Raw genomic sequence first — 22754 nt, forward strand, 5'->3', positions numbered from 1 at the left:
CGAATTTTTAAAGGGTTCCTTTAAAATTAGTTAATACTTTATGCCTTTCAGAATGAGTTTCAAAAGGATATTGAGTCTTACTGTTGAAGTTTTAGAAAGCTTTAAGATTTATCTAATCTAAAATTCTATAGGAAAAAAAAAATCAAAGCTTAACAAAGACAAAACAATCCATCATTTTAGGCATAATGATAATCACACAGCTAAATGACTGGCTCTATAGCTTTACATATACATATCACTATTTTCACAATATTCTGATTTCTAAAATCATATCCTCTATCTCAAGGTACAAAAAAACTTTTTTCAGTAATACACATAAAATAATTTGAAGGAAAAATATACTGTACTTTAAATGAATAGAAATTAATAAAGAAACCTTAAACTCCATCTCCCTCAAGATATCCTCACCTAAAAAGAATGAATCTCTCACCTACTCCCCAAACTTAAGTCAACTGGGGGCTACTCTGACCCAAAGAAGACAGGAAACTCCCTAAGTAAGGACCCTCCATATGAATGTCTTGCCTCAAGATTCCTGTACCAAAACTTGGGAACTCAGAAGGAATGCCCCAGCTGGTCTTAAAATTGTTGACCCACAAACGGATGTTAACGAGGATAAAGGGTACCTTCAGACCTACGAAAAAGAAACATCCCCTAATACCTTCTGCATAAGGTTACAAAAATACAATCCTATAGATTATATAGAAAATCTAGATCACTAAATGAATGTAATTTTTTTTCAATATTTCTTAAGAATAGGTTAAGAAGGAAATCATAGTTTGCCTCTTTCATAAATTTATACCTCTTCAAGTATTGAGGATTTATAAGCCTTCAAACTAGGATCCACCATAACTATCTACGTTAATATTGTTTGTTTAATGAAGCCTTCTTCATTAACCTGCTCCAGCTATATCTGATTGTCTTCTCTGAGAGGGCATTTCTAAGTGTTTCAATCCAGCATTTTTCAAAGAGTTTTGCTAGCAACCCACAGTAAGAAAATAATTTACACTGCAACCTAGTACATATAACTGTAACAAAAGTGGCATAAAACAATACTTACCCTTACTATGTGATGCTTCTATTTTTCTATTTTATTCCTTTTTGAAAAAAAAAAAAGTGCTGTGTAGATTCACTAAATTTATCTCATAAATGAATGGACTGCAATCCAGTTTGAAAAACTCTAGTCCAAGCCATCAGACAGTACATCCTCCGGGCTACCCTCCAGACTTGTCCTCTTTTGGCCTCCAATGATCTTTTATCACTACGCTTAGCATAAACCCGCCTGAGTCCTGAGCCTCATCCAGTTCAGCCTTAGGCCTCATTCCAGTGATATATCTAAAGTTCTCCCACTTTTAATCTGTTCCTCCTTCCACTGGATTTAAGAATAGGGTCAGATTTGGGAGGGGGGTTCATGTTTGGGAACTCATGTACACCCGTGGTGGATTCATGTCAATGTATGGCAAAACCAATATAGTACTGTAAAGTAAAATAAAGTAAAAATAAAAATAAAAAAAATAAAATAATAGGGTCAGATTAATAAGGATCCTAAGTGTGAAAGGGCTTCCCTGGTGGCTCAACTGGTCAAGAATCTGCCTGCAATGCAGGAAATCTGGGTTTGATCCCTGGGTTGGAAAGATCCCCTGGGGAAGGGAACGGGTACCCACTCCAGTATTCTGGCCTGGAGAATTCCATGAAATGTATATAGTCCTTGGGGTTGCAAAAAGCCGGACACGACCGAGTATGTCTCACTTTCACTAAGTGTGAAAACCATGAATATATCTCACTGGTCAAAAAGAAGGTAATGCTAGATGAATATACTTTACAATGTATGCTTTATGTGTTACAGATAAGACATTGAATTTACTTAGCATCTATCTGAAAATACTGTTCAAAAATCATCCCTAACACACACACACACACACACACACACACACACACACACTGAAAATACTGTTCAAAAATCATCCCTAACACACACACACACACACGAATTACATAGTTTTCAGCTAAAAAGAGACCATCTAGATCACAGGGCCCAACCTCCTTAAAGATGAGGAAACTCTCAGTACTTTAACAACTGGACTAATGCCCAGGTTTTAAAACATTCCAATAAAATAAAGTCACTTTAAGGAATTAATAATTTATTAGAAAATACTCTCAACTTGAGAGATAAATTACCTGTTCTGTTTGTTTCCATTTCTGTTCCAAAGCATCAAACATGACTCTGCACAGTTCCTGTACATCATGCTGCTGCCAAGCTATTTTAAGATAAAATTTAATTAAAAAGAGCTATTAACTTAGTGTAATGAAATATTAGTTTGTTGTTTAAAAGCAAACTGTCAGAAATATGGGAAAATCTACACAAAATAATGCTAGATGTAAAAAGAACACAAAATATATATTAGAGTCATAAAAAGGCAATCATATGAAAAAGAATCAAGAGAGCTCAACATTTATAAGCAGCATATGCTTTATGGTGCTACAATATTTGCCATTTTTATTATTTTTCACTGTAGAGCCAAGAAATACGTTAATAAAAATCTAAGCTAACACATTAAAAAATTTTTAGTTTAAGTACATAGAGTATAACCAAACTTATTTTACAAGATAGTTTTAATGGATCAAAAACTTATGCCTTGGAGCTTAAATTTTAAAAATAAGCTATTTTTAAAACATCAACCAAAAAGCAATGAAAAGGTTTAAAGTAAAGATGTTAATGTGTTGTTTATAATAGTCTCTCAGAATTCCTCTGACTGTTGCAAATACTTATCATTATAAGAGAATTAGTACCCTCACTACTATCCCATCCAAAGCTCCTTGTAACATCTGTGGTTTCAATTGCTCTCTTTTTGCTGGTTTGTAACAAAACAAAAAGCCTCTGAAGTTGGTATGGGATACTCGTCACTGGATCTTCCTCAGATTCTTCAAATTCCCACCTATTGGAATGAAATGTTTGAGAATTATTCATAACATATTTTTATTCTTTAGAGCATAACTAACATTAAGACTGTAACAAATGTAAATTTTTAACTCTGGGGATTTTACGGAGCTTGGGTATTAACTGAAGCAATTAATATCTAATGAAATATTCTAATTCATAAATTTAGAAAGCAATTTAGGCAACATGAATAAAAGGCAAAGGTTATTTAAGAGTAATCGCTGAACGTGAACCTGGTCAAGATTCTTGTCCCAATTGTTAACTCAGAGATAACAGAGGTAACAAAATATTAAATGACACTATGGCATTTGACCATCAAAATCCAAACTGTGGAAAACTACAGGACAAATGCCATCAGTTTCTGATACACATATATATTTCCAAGGAATAAACTGCAATGTGAAAAAAGATCAAAGGGAATAAAAAATAGATTAAACAGGTGAAAAGTCTTATCAATTTCAATGCACAGATCTTGTATGGATCCTGCTTTGAACTGTTTAAAAAAGAAATTATGAAGCAATCAGGGAAATTTTAGCAGTGACCTAAAATATAATTTACAGGTTATCTGATTAGGTATGTGCTTCCAAATAATCAGAATGGGGGATTATAGACAAAAAAGACTGATCATGAGTTGATAATATCCAAAGTTGGGTGATGGGTACAGAGGAATTCATTATACCATTTCAATATTTTTTTTAGTATGTTGGAAATTTTCCATAATTCATGCCCACATACCTAAAGTGGTAGGTTCTTTCTGGCTGCTACATAACAAGTGAATAGAATAAACAAACGGAACCCTATCTTTCATGCTAGTGCTATCCTGTCTGTAGTCCAGCAAAGTCCAGCCTTTTAAGGGAGCCATCCCTTCTTTAGTTCTACATGATGAACTTACTCATTTTTGTTCTTGAAAGTCCCCAACGTCCTCTTAATCTTCTCTACCTGGCCAAACGATACCTATCTTCATGACTACCTCAAGTTCTACTTGCTCTGCTAAATAAGCCACTTCTCCAAGTTTCGTTAATCTCTCTTTTCTCTAAACTCTCATAGCATTAAGTCATCCTTAAATGTTATTTCAACTACTTTAAAAAATATACATATTGCTACTGTGAAGAGATCTGTGAATTACTTAAGAACAAAGACCTTATTTCTAACTTTATCTGTCAAGCACCTCCATATAAACACTGGGTAACAAATACCTGCTGAATGAAAATTATGTCAATTTTTCAAGTAAATTCAGATGGTGAGCTTACATATGAATTTAATGGTAATATAATGTTGTTTGTAATATCAAAAGTTCCAAAAGTAGATACTGTATTTATTTAGTACTTTAATTACAAAGGTGTTTCTCAAAAGTAACACAATGAGGAGGAAAAAAATGTTTATCTGTACTTTAAAATGTCAAAAAATAAAAGTTATGGATATTGTAAAGAAATATACAAGAGTGTATTATATGTATTATAATAGGATACTCATAAAAACAAATGTCTGAGTTTAGGGTTTATTTAAATATGGATATATACAAACATATATACACACAGTCTTTTAAAATATACACAAACACATAAAACACAGAACAGTTGCATTATATTTTAATTAAAAACAAAATTTGCAAGTTTAAAAAGGCAACTCTGTTTCTTAAATTGAGATGTGGAGGAAAAAAAGAATATGGTTTACAAATTCAGATTATCTCCAAAAGTAGATAACATACTTCTTCATAAAGGCATTCAAGCTAAAAGCAAGGGAAGCTTAAATATAATAATTTATCTTAAACATAAATCTTATCAACTTTATCCTGTTGCTGTCTATACATTTCTGATTCTCTCTCCCCACAAATTTTTCATATGCCTGCCTCCCATAAAACCCTTTTCTTATCTACTATTCAAGGTATGTTTTAAGAAGTTAGAAATGCCCCAAACTTAACAAAGAAGTGCAAGAAGGTAAATAGATTTAATTAGTTAAAAGCTGTATTTCATTCTTAAATCAATTTTATTGATAGAATTTTTTTGAATACTCACTTATATAATGCATTCCTAAATTCAGGAGTCATAAAAAGTGTTTGCAAAAGGCTATTCAAATAGCAAGTCATTGCTTGGTTTACTAATCCCACATATCCTTAAAAAAACAAATACACAAATATAAATCAGCATTTATGTAAAAAAATTAACAGAAAGAAAACTTAACAAGAATTTAATACACAGTAAAAATTAAGAGGTTAAGGTTATAATTGGAAATTATTCAATTTTTTTTCAATAATACCTAAGAAATACATCTTTGGTCAATATATGCACTATGTAAACTCTATTTCTCAGAGAAAGTCAGGATCTCTGGACATGCTGTTATATGTCCAGAGATATACATAGATGTTACATAGCATTTAATAAAATTTTAAGAGAGTTACATTTAATATAGTATTTTGTGACAAAAATAAATCTTTGTTCCCCAAATCTAAAAGCTGTGTATTAAAATGGAAAAAGTATATACATATTCACTTTAAATATCATATAGACCCAAAATATGAAGACAGTACTAAACCAGTTCACCAGGCCCAATAAACCAATTTCTACCAATAATCAATAACATAAGATAAATTCACTGTATACAAACTCAGAGGACTTCCACTGTTGTACACACCCATGAAGTATGAAACCCTGTAGATTAGCACGCCATGCAAAGAGTGACTATTAAAGTAAGAACGGAGCTCAGAGATGGAAGAAGAAGAGAAATGAGGGAAAGGGAAAAGGAAAGGAGTAACTTAGATGCATTTAAAATTCAAATGAACTATTTAAGTACTTAACTTTACGTACCTAATTAGAAATGGTTACCACTGTTGAGAATATTTCTGGAACTTCTTTGAAGTAGGCTTTAGGCCCAGTTTATGAGGTATACACACACACACACAAACATATCAGCCTCATCATTTTATTATACCTTATTATTTGAGTAAAATGTGGTAAACACATTGCCTAATAATTAAATTTATTTACTCCCACTTTATACTGAAAGACTTAGTTATCTCAAAAAAACTTAAAGCTTTTCTCAATACATGCCAAAGGCATTCATTGAAGCTCTCAGAAATACATTTTTCAATTTTCCAAGAATTAACAAAAATATCTTTTGTTAATAAGATAGTGGAAAACTTTGTATACTAACAATATTGCTAACTAAGGTGATGAAAAAGATCAACAAATGCAGAATGACTTTTGGTTCAGTTGTGGAAAAGAGGAATAGATTCCACTATCTGCACTTGTAAAATTCCAAGACCAAGTAGTTGACTATCTTTTACTCTGGACTAAGGTTCAAGCTTTGATTTTGAATGCCTTCATCTTTAAGAATACTGTGAACACATGTCTATATATTTACTCTACATTGCTATATAATTATAAACTGCTTCAATTCCTAATCAACACATGCCGCCTGAGTTGTTCTTACAGCATACTGTCCTTAATCCTTATTAGAGCTTTTAATTCACTGATCTATAATTGTTTATTTATTTGTATATGTTCCCCAACAGTGACGGGAGGGGTCGAATCTAATCTCTCTCTCTATCCTACTACTTAGCACAGCAGCAGGTATCCATGAGGGAGAAGGGAATATGCCTTATAAGCAACACAAATCTGTTAGCTACTTGAACTGATAATGGATTCTTTCCTACAAACAACAGCACTTGAACAAGGAGACCCAGTTGTTCTGCACCTGCTCAGCTGCCTGGGATTTCTTTTCCACCTCCTTTCCCAATTCCTCAATAGTCAGGGACAATCATTCTACCAGTAGCCTTAAAAGGCAAGGTACTATCAAGGTACTACTGTCTTTTGTGTACCCTAAGATCAATCATATACCATTTATTTGTGACCTTGTTTCCCTTCCCCGGGCTTAAAAAAGAGTGGCAGGGGGAGGGGTTTAAGGGAAGGAGGGATAATAACACTTTTTCCACTGTTCTTTATTTTACCACTAGCAATAACAATCAAATAGAAATGTATGGTCTCTGTACTTCATTTAGTACCATATTTAACAGAATGACCAGTGTGTCAAATAAAAGTACTATAATTTTCCAACAGTATGAAGGTTTTAGTGAGATTAAAAAGATAAAATGCTACAGAACTAATAGGAATCTTCTGTCATTATCAATTGTCTAAATCAAAAAATTTCAAATGGGACAACTATTATCAAGTAGGCCGTCTATCTGAAATAGTCATGAGTCAATATCGTAAGTATAAGTCAGTAAGGGAAGAAAACATAAGAACATATGCCATTCTGTATAGAACAATAACAAGGCAAACACAGAAAGAGATCCTGAACAGAACAAATAAGAAATGAAGGAGAACTCTACGAGGCCAAATGAAGTAGAATGAAACTGGCCAACTCAAAGTTGATATAAAGCAAAGAACTGTTAAAGAAACTGGCCAAGGAAAGATATCTCAGATTTAAATGATGGAACACTTCAGTCACTTTTAATCATCTGTGAGTCCAATCAGCTTTCAATCCACTCCTTAATTTTGTAAGTGCCCCCCACTTTCAACCATCTCCCATTAACAGTAATTGGCCACCAGAAGGAATTAGTAGACAAGGAGACAAAAAAGAGTAAGTCCCCAACCTCACTGAAATATGGAGAGAAGTGTTCCTGCAGTTTTGAGCTGAAATCATGAAAGCATTTTTCAATGAAAACATTTTGTGCATTTCAATAAATTCTTAAGTAAAATGCCAATTCAATAGTCACTAACAGTTTTTGAACATCAATTCGTTTGGATGTATATAGACTGTTCTAATTCAGAAAGGCAGTACTCCAGAACACTGAAGGAAAATGTACAAGTAGGGAAAAGAGTGGAGTAGAACTGTGTGAGAAACGACAGTTGGAAATGAAGACTATGATTACACGGCAATGTATATCAAAGTCCTATAAAAATATTTTTAGTAAATTTCAACTTAGTAATCCAATTTCTAGAAACCTACCCTAAGGAAATAATCACAGATGAAAATAAAAAACTTACAAAAATATTCATTATAACATCAGTAATAATTATAGTTTAAATATCTAAATCATATAATGAAACACTACTTTTTAACCATTTAAAACCCATACTAAAATACTACTTAATAACACTGAAAAATGCTCCTCATATATTACATGAAAAATACTAATTAAAACTCTGCTCATAACAATTTCCTCATTTTCTTGAAAGCATTCAGATGAAGGAAAAAGAAGACAAAAATAAGCAAAATCATTAAAGCAGTTTCTGTTAATTGTACTGTCAGAAATTTCCACTTTCTTCATTTACAATATGACAATGAACATGTATTACATTCATACAATCAGAGAACTTTTTTTTTTAACGTATACTTTAGTCTCTAGGAATTTACAGGCATCAGAGAGCTATACATTATTCAGTACAAAGCAGGAGTTCTGTAAATACTTCTTGCATAAGGACTGTGTTGGTTGTCAGAATACATAGCAAAAATTTCAAGAATCCTGACTTGTTAAATCTGGAACTTTCTCAAAGTATTTCAACTATCTTATAAAAATCTAAGAGTATTTATTTAAAACAAAATGCAATTTATCCAGTCTACTCAACAGTAACTAAATCAGTATTTTGGGAGTAATGCCTCAGAACCTACATTTTTAACAAGTATCCTAAAATGATTTTTAAAGAAATAAAATTTTGAGAATCACTACTCTTGACAGTGTAATGAGAAGTAGCTTTCTTATTTGCTATCATCTGAAATAAAAGATACTTTTGCATTCTCTTTTATGCTTGGTAGTTTGCTGCAAAAAGTTCTATTTATATAAATTGATCGTAAATACCAAACCTGACCAGTTTTTACTATTTCCAGAACAAATATGCCATTAAGCCTGTACAAATGCTTAGCTGTCAGTAAATTATTCTATATTTCAATACAAAATATAGTAAGTGGAAGACTACAGAACACATTAAAACAAAACCTACATGTAATTATATATTTCTCTTTTTATACTAGATGAAAGTGAAAGGGAAAGTCAGTCAGTCGTGTCCAACTCTTTGCGACCCCATGGACTATACAGTCCATGGAATTCTCCAGGCCAGAATACTGGAGTGGGTAGCCACTCCCTTCCCAACCCAGGGATCGAACCTAGGTCTCCCGCAATGCAGGCGGATTCTTTACCAGCTGAGCCACCAGGGAAGCCTTTATACTAGATAATTGTGTGTTATATTTACAATCATCTCTGTTTTGAAGTTCTAAGAGTAAACACTCTGAAGCCATACCTAGCATGAAATAACATTAACTAGCTGTACAATCAAAAGCAAAATGATATGTAAAATGATTCAGATTACATTTTCAGCCAATTAACTAGTCTTATATATAAATTAAAAAATGCATAAATAAAGCAATTCTACTAGCTCAAAAAATTGAAGAAAATTCAAAAATTTGTTAGTTTTAAACATAACATTCAGAGATAAGCTAGCATGAATTTTTTAATTACATGATTAATGTCTAACATATGATTAGATTAAAGCAGAACATAACACAGTAGTTCTAATAATATAAGCCTGACCCATTTGTTTCCATATAAAAGTTATCTCCGTAAATCTACTGTAATCCACACAGACAGATACTATACATCCCTTTCCAGAGGAAGTAAACTTCAAAAACTTAAGATTAAATTCAAGATAAAAAATTATCCAAAAAAATGACTTCTTTCAAAATCCAATTTGTTTTTTTACTAAACAGTAGCAGTAACAATAAAGATAACAATGAGATGAGGGAAAGGGAAACCATTCTTGTTCTAACTTTGCTTCTGCTCACTAGTGACTTTATTTTAGGTCTGAGTTTTCTAATCCATAAAATGAGAAGATTAGGTTTAGATTGCTAAGATTATTCTAGGTTTAATGCCCTATGATTTCATGAAAATACAATAATCATAAATCTTACCAGTTTCTGATTTATTCAAAATAGATGAATAGGAGTAGCTTTGGCTGACATAATCACTGGTAGAGCCCACAGAACCTTCTCTTGGAAGCGGACCAATAAATTTGTCATGAACACTGTCATCCCCAGCACTGGAATCCTCCTAAAATACAGCATAACCAATATTTACTGAGTGGTAAATACTGCTAAAACAGTGAAAAAAGGCATACTAATTCCTGAGGCAATGAAAAAAAGACAAGGCATTACCAGCACCATCAAGACATTCCCTGACTATTTCCTACAGGAAGATCTGAAACATGCCCAATATAAAACACTTTAGAGAAATGCTTATGTCTCCTTCCAAAGTTCTTACTTTCTCAAATTTAATTCTTTTTCAATTTTGCTTAAATGAGAGAGATTTACAGTTATGAACTCGTTGATGACAGTTTATCATTTATTTTTCTATCATCTTTGCTAAGTAGGCCTGGAAGGTAGGGAATACTCAATAAGTATTGAATGAAATGGAAAGGTTCCTATTATCTCCAATAACAAACTTCCTATCAATGAAGAAAATGTACAAAGGGAATAAAGGATATAAAATCAGCACAAGCAACGAAGACAGAGCTGAAGAGTAATTACTAAGAATTTTAAAACAAGAATCCCCAAATTAATAGCTAGTTTAGTTTCAATGTTACTCAGACTAACCTAAATCTTCTCATGATGTCATAAAGATGAACAGTGAGATTAAAGTAGGTCAGAACATTTTCTGGTATTGCTTTGAAATGGATGCCCTATGTTTAACTACTGTCTACTATCCAGAGAGGCACTCTAATAATTCACAACAGACTCCTAAATGAAAAGCATCAAACAGAAGAACTTTTCCTGAGGAAGTTTCATTAAAGAGAAGGGTTCTGAAAAAGTCCATAAACTCTGTGAGCCTTAGTTTACTCAGTCTGTAAAACAGCAAGTTAAATCAGACCAGGTTTTTTCACTGAATGCCTCTCAAATTAGGAGTTACTAGATTCAATGATCACTAAAGCCACTGAACTAGACAGGAAATCCTATTGAAATATGAATTGCAGCAAACACTAAAAAGAACAGAAATAAATCACATAACTTTACAAACTAGTCATTCTAAAAAGGGGAGGGGCGGGAGTGGGGGCAAAAACAACAGAGTAGCTAACTCTGGGGGTCTGTTTCTCTACCAAAATACCAGAAAACTTGGCAAAATCACCAAAGATTTACAGCAGACAAGCAAACGCTTAACCAAAAAAAAGGCCACTGAAATGCAGTAAGAGACCCTAGACCCATCCCCACCTTGTTGTAGCGGTGATGGCCAGCGTGGCAAGAGACTGCACACCAAGGGGCTGCAGATGCCCAGTGCAGCCATATTAACATATGTATTCACAGCAACCCAACAGAACACAGAGAAGTTAGTCATTATACACAAGCTGTGCAAACCACATCTCTCCTCTCTCCAAACAGTAGGTGACAGTGCACGAGAATTACAAGTACAGGGCTTTCTGAATAGTTTACCAGCAGTATCTGAGGCTGTTCACCATCTTTATCTGTCAGATGCAGGAAGTTCTTCTTTCCTGGCTCAAAATTAGCATCAAGAAGAGACTTATCACTGGTATGATCCAGCGGAGCCTACAGGTATTAAAAAAAATAAAAAGCAACTCAGATAATGAGAAACATTAATGATAATAATAAAATAAGTAATATGTAAACAGGCACATATCTACTATTGGGTGTAAGCAGTATTTTTTAAAAATGAAGATTCTGATAAATTCTGTCAATCTAGGTTTGAATTCATTCATCTATTCATAAACTGGGATGGCTAAGCCCAGTACATACTGATAGGTACCCAATCTTTTCACATTTCCAACATCTAAAAAAAATGAAGTGCTACACACGGAAAAGAATTATAAGCATTTATGTTTCAATGTTCTCTAAAATGTATGCATATAGTATTCAATGGGTTTTCATGAAAACTAAAGAATATTTTATATAACTAAAAACATGTTTTGATATAGGAATATAATAAGAATTCCCATATAAGGAAACACTATGCATAAGCAACCCAACTTATATAATCTCGTAATATTTTAAAAAGGGCACTTTTAGAAATGAAGGAAAAGCCTGTCCTAATAAACGATACCTACTTCAAGTCTACTGGCAGGATTCAGAAAATCCCAGGGAGATAGAAGTGATCAGTCACTAACCCAACACTCCAGTCTACTGCTGAGAAAAATGAAGGATACTCTTTTGTTTAAAAACTACTTTGTGAAGCTGGTAGAGAACGGACTTGTCGACACAGTGGGGGAAGGTGCGGGTGGACAAACTGAGAAAGCAGCAGTGATATGTATACCCCTCGTGTGTTAAACATGAATAGACAGGGAGTGGAAAGTTGCTAAATCACACAAGGAGCCAGCCTGCTACTCTGGGATGACCCAGAGGGGCAGGATTGGGGGAGGAGAGGGCAGCTCAGGAGGGAAAGCACATATATATATATTAATGACTCGCATTGTTGTATGGCAGAATCCAACACAAAATTGTAAAGCAATTATCCACCAATTAAAAAAAAAACTTTTGTTCATTAAGAGATGTTTTTAATATTTCAAAGACATGAGGATTCTCTCTTTAGAAGGCCTTGTTTTATGGAGATGCCTTTATTTCTTAGAAAATTAACATTATATAAAAGTATAGGTATTAAGGACAAAAAAATTAACTCTCAAGAGATTCTGCCACTTTGCTATTTGTGTGACTTAGCACAAGTTACTTCACTTCCCCATGACTCAGTTTCCTCACCCTAATACAAAGCTGTGATAGCACTTACCTCATAGGGTGGTTAAAAGAATTAAATAAGGTTATATTTGTATAAAGTCTAGTATCATAACAAAACTAGGCACATAGTAAGCACAAAGTAAGTGTTAAATAATAAAATAAATTTATTAAAACTCACTTAACTTTGGCTCACATGTAGAAATCCATGAGAAAAATAGGATACAGAGAACCAGAAGCTAAGAGAAGCCACAAGAAAGAAAGAAAAGAAAAGAAAAGAAAGGAAAAAAGGTATCTTTGGTTCCTTTATATTCTGACAGGAACCAGAACGCTCAGCATCTCTTAAGCATAAAAGATGAGATAATATAGCTAGAACACATGGGGAGGGAGGGTTTACCTTAATAAATGAGTCTGTGTGTATAAAAGGGTGAGTAGATAAATGAATTATGTTTTTAGAGAAGCATACATGCGGCACTGTACAGTAAGGTAAGAGTATACTTGTACGCAAATTAAAGCACAAAAATGAAGTACTTAAAAACAGTTACAGTTGAAGAAAGAAAAACTGTTAATCCTGGCACAGTGCTATTTGAAACTACTGCAGATGTTCATTTAACAAACGCTTTTTGAGTGCCTAGGGATAATATCTTTGGAGGATACAAACTAATACTGAGGTCCCAGCCATCAAAATACGTTCTATCAAGTGAAAAGACATAAATGAATAACAATCATAATAAAAAGACTATAGAAGTAGCATAGCAGAAGAAAAAGCACAATAAGAGGACAAAGACAAAGATTATTTTTAAAGTGGCATGAGGAAACATCAAGTAAAGTTTCTTAAGAGATAAACAGGACTTAGGCAAACGTATATGGTAGTATAGGACTCCTTAAAGTTGAAAAACAGCAACACTAGAAGTTACATAGTAATGTAAAACAGAATATTCAAAGTTTCAGATTAAATATCATTTCTCATTGTATAACCTGTTGGGGACTACCAATTTTACTGACCAATTTCACAGGGGAAAGGCTGGTTAATTTAAAACACTAGGTTTTTTTGTAAGTACACACTGAAAAACAATTTTATTTTATATTGGAGTATAACTGATTTACAATGTGTTAGTTTCAGGCATACAGCAAAGTGATTCAGTTATACATATATAGCTATTATTTTTTCAGATCCTTTTCCCATTTAAAAACACTAGTTCTATATAAAAAAAAACATTATGAAATAGAAGGTAAAATATCATCAATTTTAAAGGAAAATCAAGCAATATCCAACACCTCTTATTCTTCTATAGAGCCAATTAAGACCATACCCTCCAAATATGATGAAGATACACATTCAACTTCATTTGCTATTAAAGGTATTTTCCTGGGAAATTGAAGAGCAACAGTGGTATAGGACAGGAAGAGGTTAACATAAGCAAAAACATGGAGATGAAGAAGTATAAAATTTTATGTTAAAATAAATTAGTCCTATCTGTGCATTAAGATTAAAGGACCAATTGTCTTGAATGCTAACCTAGGGAATATGATTTTTAATCAGTGGGCAGTGAGCAGTCATTAAAGATTTCTAAACTGGAAGATGACAGGAGTACTACGATTTAAGATGACTGAAGATAATTCTAACAGTAGTACACAGGGTGAATTTGGACTGAGAGTCAGGGGGCAAAAAAAAAAGACTATAAGGCATACGATCCTAAAATACAGATGAGATCCAGCTCAACAGTCTTCTTGCTACTGTCCCATGCAAGACTGATCAGCGCCTCCTCTCTGCACTTAGAGCAGACTCATAAATAACACTTAATAATACTTGAAACATGTTAACGTAGTTATTTTTATGTACTTGTCTCTACAACTTTACTGTGAGATCTTTGAAAGAGAAGTCATGGTACCACCAACTTTCCTCATCAGGTGTTTCATCACTCTATGTGGTACATAATCTCTGTTACATTGCAGATCCAAGTCCTTCTATTCCTTTTTCTTTCTATATATTACATTTTTTTCTCCTTTTCAAAACATTAATTATAAAATACATAAGATTTTATAACCTGCTTTTTTCACTTAAATATTTAAAATGAGTATTATCCCATTCAGTAAATGTTGGAAATTTTTCCATAGATGACACAGTCTTGTGATAATCAACTCACATGAATAAAAAAACTAATGAAATAACACTGTGCAGACTTTAAGATAACCAAATGCTGAATTCCAAATGAAGGTAAAGGGATGAGCTGCACATACACTCTACAGTTTTGCTTATGATATCAAGAAGGGTTCCAGGATTTAATATACTCATTAATAATAACAACAACTATACTATTATTAGCAGCTTAAGAAAAGATGCTTTCAGTTTAGAGTTTTACCATATCAGCAGTATTGATTCCATTCCCCCACACCAAATCAAAGGTTCCATTTATGTAGCCTACTTTGTTGGCCACATCTTCAAAGAGCTTTCTGAGTGGAGTAGAAGCTGGTAAGTTTAAAGTGATCCGTTCATTCACCGTCTTTGAATTAGTAGTATCTTGTATTATACATAAGACTCTTGGTTCTTCAGCAGCATTTTCTATCTGAAATTTTAAAAAATATATTATTTAACTTTAAAGAAAAGTTTTATTATTGTTTTCTACTATTAAATGCAAAACAACACAAAATACTATTTTCTTTGTGTGAATATTACTGTTTTATGTCTGAAACTCTACTGGATATGTCAAACATATAAAGCACCATGTATGTTTGTTTTGGGAAAACTGGGGCATATATTAGAATAAGCCGTTGTTCTTATGGATATTTGCTTTCACCTTTTAAGACTGCAAATCATTGACCAACAAGCCCATAAAGACAGTTTACCTGAGCAATTTTCAGTTGAAAACAACAAAATCTGATCCTTAAAAATGTGTCACTAAGCTAATACGGTTATATCTAGCATTTCTGGGTTTCCTAATGAAACAGAAAGGGAACTGTATAGAAATGCAATGAGGATTATCTCAGACTGCAAAATCCATAACTATAGGATATAAGCAATCAGCCATCCTGACCTTTATGTTGTCCTTGTCATACCTGAAGACTGAATGTCCAAAAACCCCATTTACCCCGTTTATCAGTGTGTTAGGAGCTAACAAGCTTACCCAAAGAGACTAGCCAGCAGAGGGGTAAAGGTAAGCCAGGAAAAAAATACTTTTCTATTATCAATGTATAAGGAATTAGGGTCACAAATTTTTTTCATTCTTTTTCATCTAGTCTGTAAATCTGAGAAGAAAAATTTTGAAAAAGATTTTCTTAAGGAAGCTATGCATTCCCTCAAGCTGCTAAAGGAGACTTTTTTCCTATCTTCCACAGGGATAGTTGGCTACATCAGACACTGTTGTGAAATAAGTTCTTTCCCTCCTCCTGTAATGCCCAACTCAATGAAGGGTACCATCATCTACAGACTGCTGAAACCAGACAGGTAAGCATATTCTTCACTTCTTCCTTCTTCTTCACCTTGTATAACTACCAAATTCTATCATTTCTACCATCTGATTATTTCTTGAACTATTCCTTTCCTCTTTATTCCTGCCTGCAGTAACCAGAATCTTACATTCAGATATGGCAATAGTTTCTCTCACTCTTATCTTCCTTCAATCCAGAACGGTATTTTAATATGCAAATCTGATTATGTAAATCTCTTCCTTTCCCTCAAAGTCTAGTGAGGCAGTTATTTCCTCTCACCATTCCCACAAAAGACTTTTGCAAATATGTGAACTGTACGAACCAGTACTGTATACAAGAATGTATTTCTTTCCTTCTTAAAAACAAACAAACAAAAAAACCACACAATAATATCAACCTCAGTCTTTTGCTGCTTTTATATTATCCATTTTAAAATAAGAATACTTATTATCATGGACAAGTACTGTCGACAGAACAGCCACAGTTTTTGTTTGGTAAAGTAATATAATGGTAATTAATTTCTGCCATATATCAATACAACTCGGGATTTGTAAAAGATTACTTAAACTAAGGTTAATCCAGATAGTTTAGAACAGAAGTAAGTGGCCATAAAAGAAGTATATTGTTTAAGATTGGCTAGCACTGTATTTCACACAAAACAAGATATTTAACTACCAATAATACCCCTTTAAAAACAAAGAAAAATACACTTTTAATCAAATAAACAGGATAATAAAAAGTCTTCAGCTGGAAACTTAGGATGTTATATTAACACTTGCAATAGATGGTTTTACGTATTTTAATGTCAAACTGAGAAATATAAAATGGACCCTTTTTAAACTCTGGTTTACAATAAAGGAAGGAGAAACTCAAAAACAATTTCAACTACAAAAGATCTGCTTTTACAGTTTCAATAGTATACTTCAGAGGTAGACTCAAGTCTTCCAAGTGAAAAGCACTATTGTGGCAAGATTTTAAAGCTTCAGATAAGTTCGAGTTAAGGGTCCAAGGAAGAGAACTCTACCTAACAATTCAGGAATCAGAAGCACTGGCATAGCAGTATACCTAAGAATGGTGATATGACATCATCATATGGCCATCAACAATTCCTGGTTCTTCCCTAAGTGAATACAAGGTACAGGCACTCCAGCCTCCTCTCCCACATCCAGATGTTGGTAAAATTAGCCCCAGTGGAATCTCATCTGAAGGCTAAATGTACTGTAGTAAACAAAAAAGCTAATTTTATGTATGTCTTTTATTCTTTTTAATAACAACAACTTTCTTTTCTGTGCACTGCATGTTAAGAATTTTTGTTCCTTTACAAAAAAATAGGAAGAGTATGAAGGAAAAAGTGGAAATTAACTATAATTCATAACACAGGTAACTGTGAACATTTTGGTCTATATTCTTCCAAATATTTTTCCTACACATACACAAACAGATACATACATGCATGCTTTTAAAACACAAATGTTCAGATAGAATATATATGCTCTTTTGAAATGTCTTTCTTCACTTATATACATATAATCTTTCCTTGTCAAGTTTTTTCTAACTCATCGTTTTAACAATTGAATAGTATTTTATTACATGGATTAATAATAATTTGTTCCATCAATTTTATTTTACTGACTCTTAAGCTAGACTTTTTTTTTACACTCTAGAAATAATTTTATGATGAATAACTATATAAAATTTTGTGCATTTTTCTGTTTCCTTAAGCTTCCTATAAGAATTTCTGGGTCAATCACATATGGCTTTTAAATTCAATTCTAGGATAATTTGAACAAGCTTTGGTCTTCTTTAAAGTTCTAAGAGAGCCACAAGTAAATTCTATTACTTTATACTCGACCTCCTGGTCCATTTTTCAGTCCGAACTTAATCTACTATATGGATATCATCCATGGATTACATGTGAATTTTTGTTACCATGAATGCCAACACTAATTACACTGAAGCAAAATCTCTTTCCTCCTCTTGCCTCCCAATAATGCTATGTAGAGTGGAAAACTGACTGGTTAAGCCTTTGCCCAAATCCCATCTCAAAGAATTGTGAACAAATAAACTAGCTGTTTTAAGCCATAAAGTTCTGGGGTAGACTGTTCCATAGTAATAGATAACAGAAATACATTCAAGCACATGCAAGCGCTGGCTGGGAAAAATATGTGATAGCAAAAGTATCTGAACACACATCTTAATTTAGGGAAGGGAGCACAATTTTCAAGTTAGTGAAAGTTCTATAATGAATAAGAGACAACAGTTAAGGAAAAAATATGCAGAGTTTCAGAAAAGCCTGAGGCATGTCCCACTTGAGAAAATATTTCATCTATATCTGGTGAGCTATTAGAGGCATAAAATTCTCTATAAAGAAAATCTAGTCAATTACAAAAAAGGTACAGAGTATAAAATTAAGACTACTTACTTTGTGGGCAACTCACAGTAACATTACATTTGTGAGAAAAAGGGGAGAGTCAACAGGAGTTATATTAATACTGTAAGCTAAGAGAGTGATCTGTCTTTATGCTTTCTGTAGAAACAGATTTCCTAGCAAAGCCTGAAAAAAAGAATTCTTAAAAAAACAAACAAAAATGACAGTCTTATTTACAAAAGGTAAAATATACTGGGATAAAAACACTGCAGACATATGGTCCAAAGATTAAGGATCACTGTCGGAACATCTAGAAGTGGTCGACACAGACAGTCCTTCTGCCTAAGAATCTCTGAGTCTGCTAAAGGGATGTGTGCCTCTCATGTCATCTTATCTCCTATTCTTGGCATTCTGAACAGTTCTAAGTTCAAATCTGTGTTCTATGAAGTTAATATCATAATATTTGTTTCATTAAAAAAAACTCCTACGTATTTCTTACTAAAAAACACAAAACAAGGTGCATAATTAATGCATATATTCAAAATGGTGTTCACACACAGAAAAGTTAATATCAAACAAAATTCAAAGCTATCAAGATTAAGATTTTTCTAAGAAAAAAAACTAATTTATGAAGAATTTTAAAATATTAAGAAAGGACCTCTACACCTCTAAATCTGTCAACCCATCTTCTCTGAGGACTTTCTTCTTTTCAATGTTATACTATGGTTATAAACTTAAAAATACATACACACACACACACAGAGTACATTTTTCTACTTCTTGATAAAGAAACTGCTATGAACTAAGAAATGAGGCCTTAAAAAATTACCCTTCTGGGTATCCACAGTTCATGGTTAATACACTGCCACAAACTGGAAAAAACAACTGATGGTGTAAATATTTTTGCTGACTGAAATTTATTAAATTTATCAGCTTCATTCAGATTGTCTGTTTCTAACTTAACAAGTAACAATTCCTGGGATAGTGCTGGGAGTCTTAAACGAGAAAAAGATTATTTTTAAGATCTTCCCTCCATTTTATTCCAACTCCCCACCAAACTCTAATGTATTTTCTAAGTGGTCTCTTGCCACAGATCACCTGGAGAGAATAGAAGAAATTAAATAAAGAACCTTGAGCCTAGAGATAAAGGGGTCTGAGTGAAATGAGGTATTAAGTAAAGGTTAGAATGGGATGCTACATCAGAGGAATGTTTAAGTTTCCAGTGCATACAGGTTGTTTTTAATTTCTATTTAAGTTTTCAAGTTAAGATTTCTGGGTCTTGACTCTGTAAATTATTAAATGACTTAATCTCAGCACTATCAATATTTTAGAAAATAAATATATCTATATAGAACAGACAACTACTATACCCAAAAGTCAAAACAAAGGGTTCTATAGTTTTTTACATCATTTTCCCACCTCATTCATTTGTTAAAGACAAGGTGCTATCAGACATATATTCATTTAAGGTGACTTGTTATTAAAATCAGGTAGAAGTAAAATAGGCAACCAAAAAACTTCAGACATGCCTTGTTATTAAACAAAAATACTAACATGCTGTTACTTGCTCTGCTGATTATCACACTAAAGCAATTACATCAGCAGTCTACCTGTAAAAATTTCTTCTTCATTTCATCAAAGATATTTTGTCTGCATCTCCAAAACACATCCTATGGTATATAAGAACAAAATAAATTACAAATCATTTCTTTAAAATAAAAAGATAAGACAGTGAAATGAGAACAATTAACCTAAAGGCATTTTTGCAGCAAAATGTGTGAATTAAAGTATTACTACACCATCTAAGATTTTATGCATAAATTATATTTGTAATTTTAATCTTAAGCCTCAATTACTCTTGAAAGTTACTCAAAGCCTATGTTATGGTGATAAATATAATATTAACATGGAAAACAACCACATTTTAACAAAGAGTGGTAGCTTTGTAACTGTGTATAAATCAAATGTTCTAAGTCACATATTTTCCTAGTTTTATTGAGATATAATTAATGTATAACTGTAACAGTTTTAAGGTGTACAACATAATGACTTGATAAAAGTATATATTCCAAAATGATTAATTACTACAGTAAGTTTAGTTAATACCTATTATCTGACAATAGTTACAATTTTTTTATCCCTGTGATGAGAACTTTTAAGTCCTGTTATCTTAACAATTTTCCATTATACCATACAGTATTGTTAACTACAGTTATCACACTGTATATTACATTCAGAACTTATAAGTAGAAGTCTATACCAGTTGTCTATAGGATAACCTATAATCAAGACATAATCTCTTGAAAAATCTTGGTTTAACATTCCATACTTTTTCTGTATCAATTTTGTTTTTCTCCACCTTCTTTAATTAATAAAAGGAAACCAACATATTGTTTCAAAAGGTGCTTTTTATCATTCACAGGCTTCCCTGGTAGCTCAGTCGGTAAAGAATCTGCCTGCAGTGCAGGAGACCTGGGTTCGATCCCTGGGTTGGGAAGATCTCCCTGGAGAAAGAAATGGCAAACCACTCCAGTATCCTTGCCTGGAAAATCCCATGGATAGAGGAGCGTGGTAGGCTGCAGTCCATGGGATCACAAAGAGTTGGGCATTCACAGTAGCTTAGATACTATTCTACATCATTAAAAATTTTTACTGTTTTCTTTTACAATAGAAATGTTTCTACTATAATGGTAGTACATATTTTTTGACAAGCAAGTCTAAAATAACTCCTATAGCACTTATTAACAATTTGATATACATCCTATTAGATCCTCTCCATTCTACGCATATTAAAAACTATTAACCAAAAGAATCATTCTGAACACCATCATTTAAATTCTGTTCCTTTCCCCTCAACACTCACTCATCTTTCTGGGCCAAAACACTGAGTTTGAAAACTGCAGTGTTCCATTATACAGTCCAATCAAAATTTATTTAACTCTTCTGTTAATGGACATTCAGACACTTTCAAATTTCCGCTATTGCTTTGCTTATTTGTACAGTTTTCCCCGAAGATTACGGCCTAAAGAAAGAATTAGTATATCAAAGATTACATATTCATTTTTATGATTTTTTGATACCTGGCACCAATAGGCTGAGTATTTCTTCCACAAATAAGAATTAAACTACAACTATCTGTCAAACAATGTTTTAAGTGCTGAGAAAATAGCAGTGAATAAAAGCCCTTGCCTTCAAGGAGTGGACATTGCACAAGGAAATTCAGCAATAAACAAATCTAAGGCATCAGGTAACCACTAGCCTCAGAATCTTTCTATTTCTGTACACTGTACATGTGATGCTCTTCCTTTAGATAACCTTACCTTCTTTTCACAAATTATCACTGTGGTGGCTTTACACTTGATCTTACCCAAAAGGCCAGGAAGTGATGTGCGGTGGTCCACAAATTCTTTGACATGCCTCCCAGCAAGATTAGGGGTCTAATTCCAGTTCCTTTTAATATGGGCTAGCAGGTGTGACTTTCTATGATACATAACATTACTTTCAAGATTGGGTTAGAAAAGGCAGTAAAGCTTCTTCCTGGCTTTCCCTCAGATGCTCATCCTTGGAATCTGGCCACTATGCTGTGTAGGAGCCAAGCAGCCATATGAGAAGGTCATGTGTAGATGTTCTAACCACAGTCCAACTGAGATGCCATCTGGCAACTAGCATCAAACACCATACATGTGAGGAAGCATTCAGATGATTCCAGCCCCCAGACTTTCAGATGCCCCAACTGACGCCAAGCAGAGCAGAACAAGCTGTCCCTGTCCAGGTTTGCCCAAGTTGCACATCCATGAGCAAAAGTCATTAAGTGTGTGGGTGCGCAAAAGATAATCAAAAGAGCCAATTTCTCAAACTCTGTTCTCACCATTCAATTTAAAATTGCAATCCTCTTCACCTCCCTTTCTTGCTTCAGGTTTCTCCACAGCACTTTAGCCACTTGATATATTTATGTTATTATTTATTGTTAACTCCAAAAAACTTCCACTATGAGCCAAAATGAAACAGCAGACTGGATTAACCTTCTCCACCTTAAACAACTAAAAAGAAGAGATGAAATATATGAAACAATAGTTTAAAAATATTAAGTAAAGATAACACAGGACAGTGATCCCTGTGGAAACAGAAACAAACAAGGTAAACTACTTTGGCAGAAGAACCCAGCCAGAGTTCAGCAATCTCCCTGAGCTGAAAAGAAGAGGTTAGAAATTCAAGCGGGCCAATTCAGCGAGAATTTACAGAGCAGAATACTGAAGAGATGAAAGATGTGCAAATGGCATGCTCCAGAGATATGTAATGGTCCTCCCTGAGTATTCAGTGGAGTACTCATCAACATATACATGTGAAGAATCTACCTAG

General features: G+C 33.3%; 1 protein-coding gene across 2 annotated transcripts in view; it reads right to left on the reverse strand.

The window, feature by feature from the left end:
- USP47 (ubiquitin specific peptidase 47) overlaps nucleotides 1-22754 on the reverse strand; it is a 105113-nt gene that overhangs the window by 53129 nt on the left and 29230 nt on the right. Inside the window, exons 2-8 of one of the 2 annotated variants that reach the window (XM_040258370.1) lie at nucleotides 20006-20065; nucleotides 14962-15165; nucleotides 11351-11464; nucleotides 9839-9977; nucleotides 4951-5047; nucleotides 2788-2933; nucleotides 2176-2255 (exon numbers count right to left, since the gene is read on the reverse strand). In XM_040258370.1, the coding sequence (XP_040114304.1) occupies nucleotides 2176-2255; nucleotides 2788-2933; nucleotides 4951-5047; nucleotides 9839-9977; nucleotides 11351-11464; nucleotides 14962-15165; nucleotides 20006-20065 (840 nt within the window). The remainder of the gene's footprint in view (nucleotides 1-2175; nucleotides 2256-2787; nucleotides 2934-4950; nucleotides 5048-9838; nucleotides 9978-11350; nucleotides 11465-14961; nucleotides 15166-20005; nucleotides 20066-22754) is intronic. The other variant, XM_040258371.1, reaches the window with a different exon arrangement.

The sequence above is a fragment of the Oryx dammah genome, unplaced genomic scaffold, assembly GCF_014754425.2.
Source record: "Oryx dammah isolate SB20612 unplaced genomic scaffold, SCBI_Odam_1.1 HiC_scaffold_17, whole genome shotgun sequence".
In the NCBI taxonomy this organism is placed as follows: domain Eukaryota; kingdom Metazoa; phylum Chordata; class Mammalia; order Artiodactyla; family Bovidae; genus Oryx; species Oryx dammah.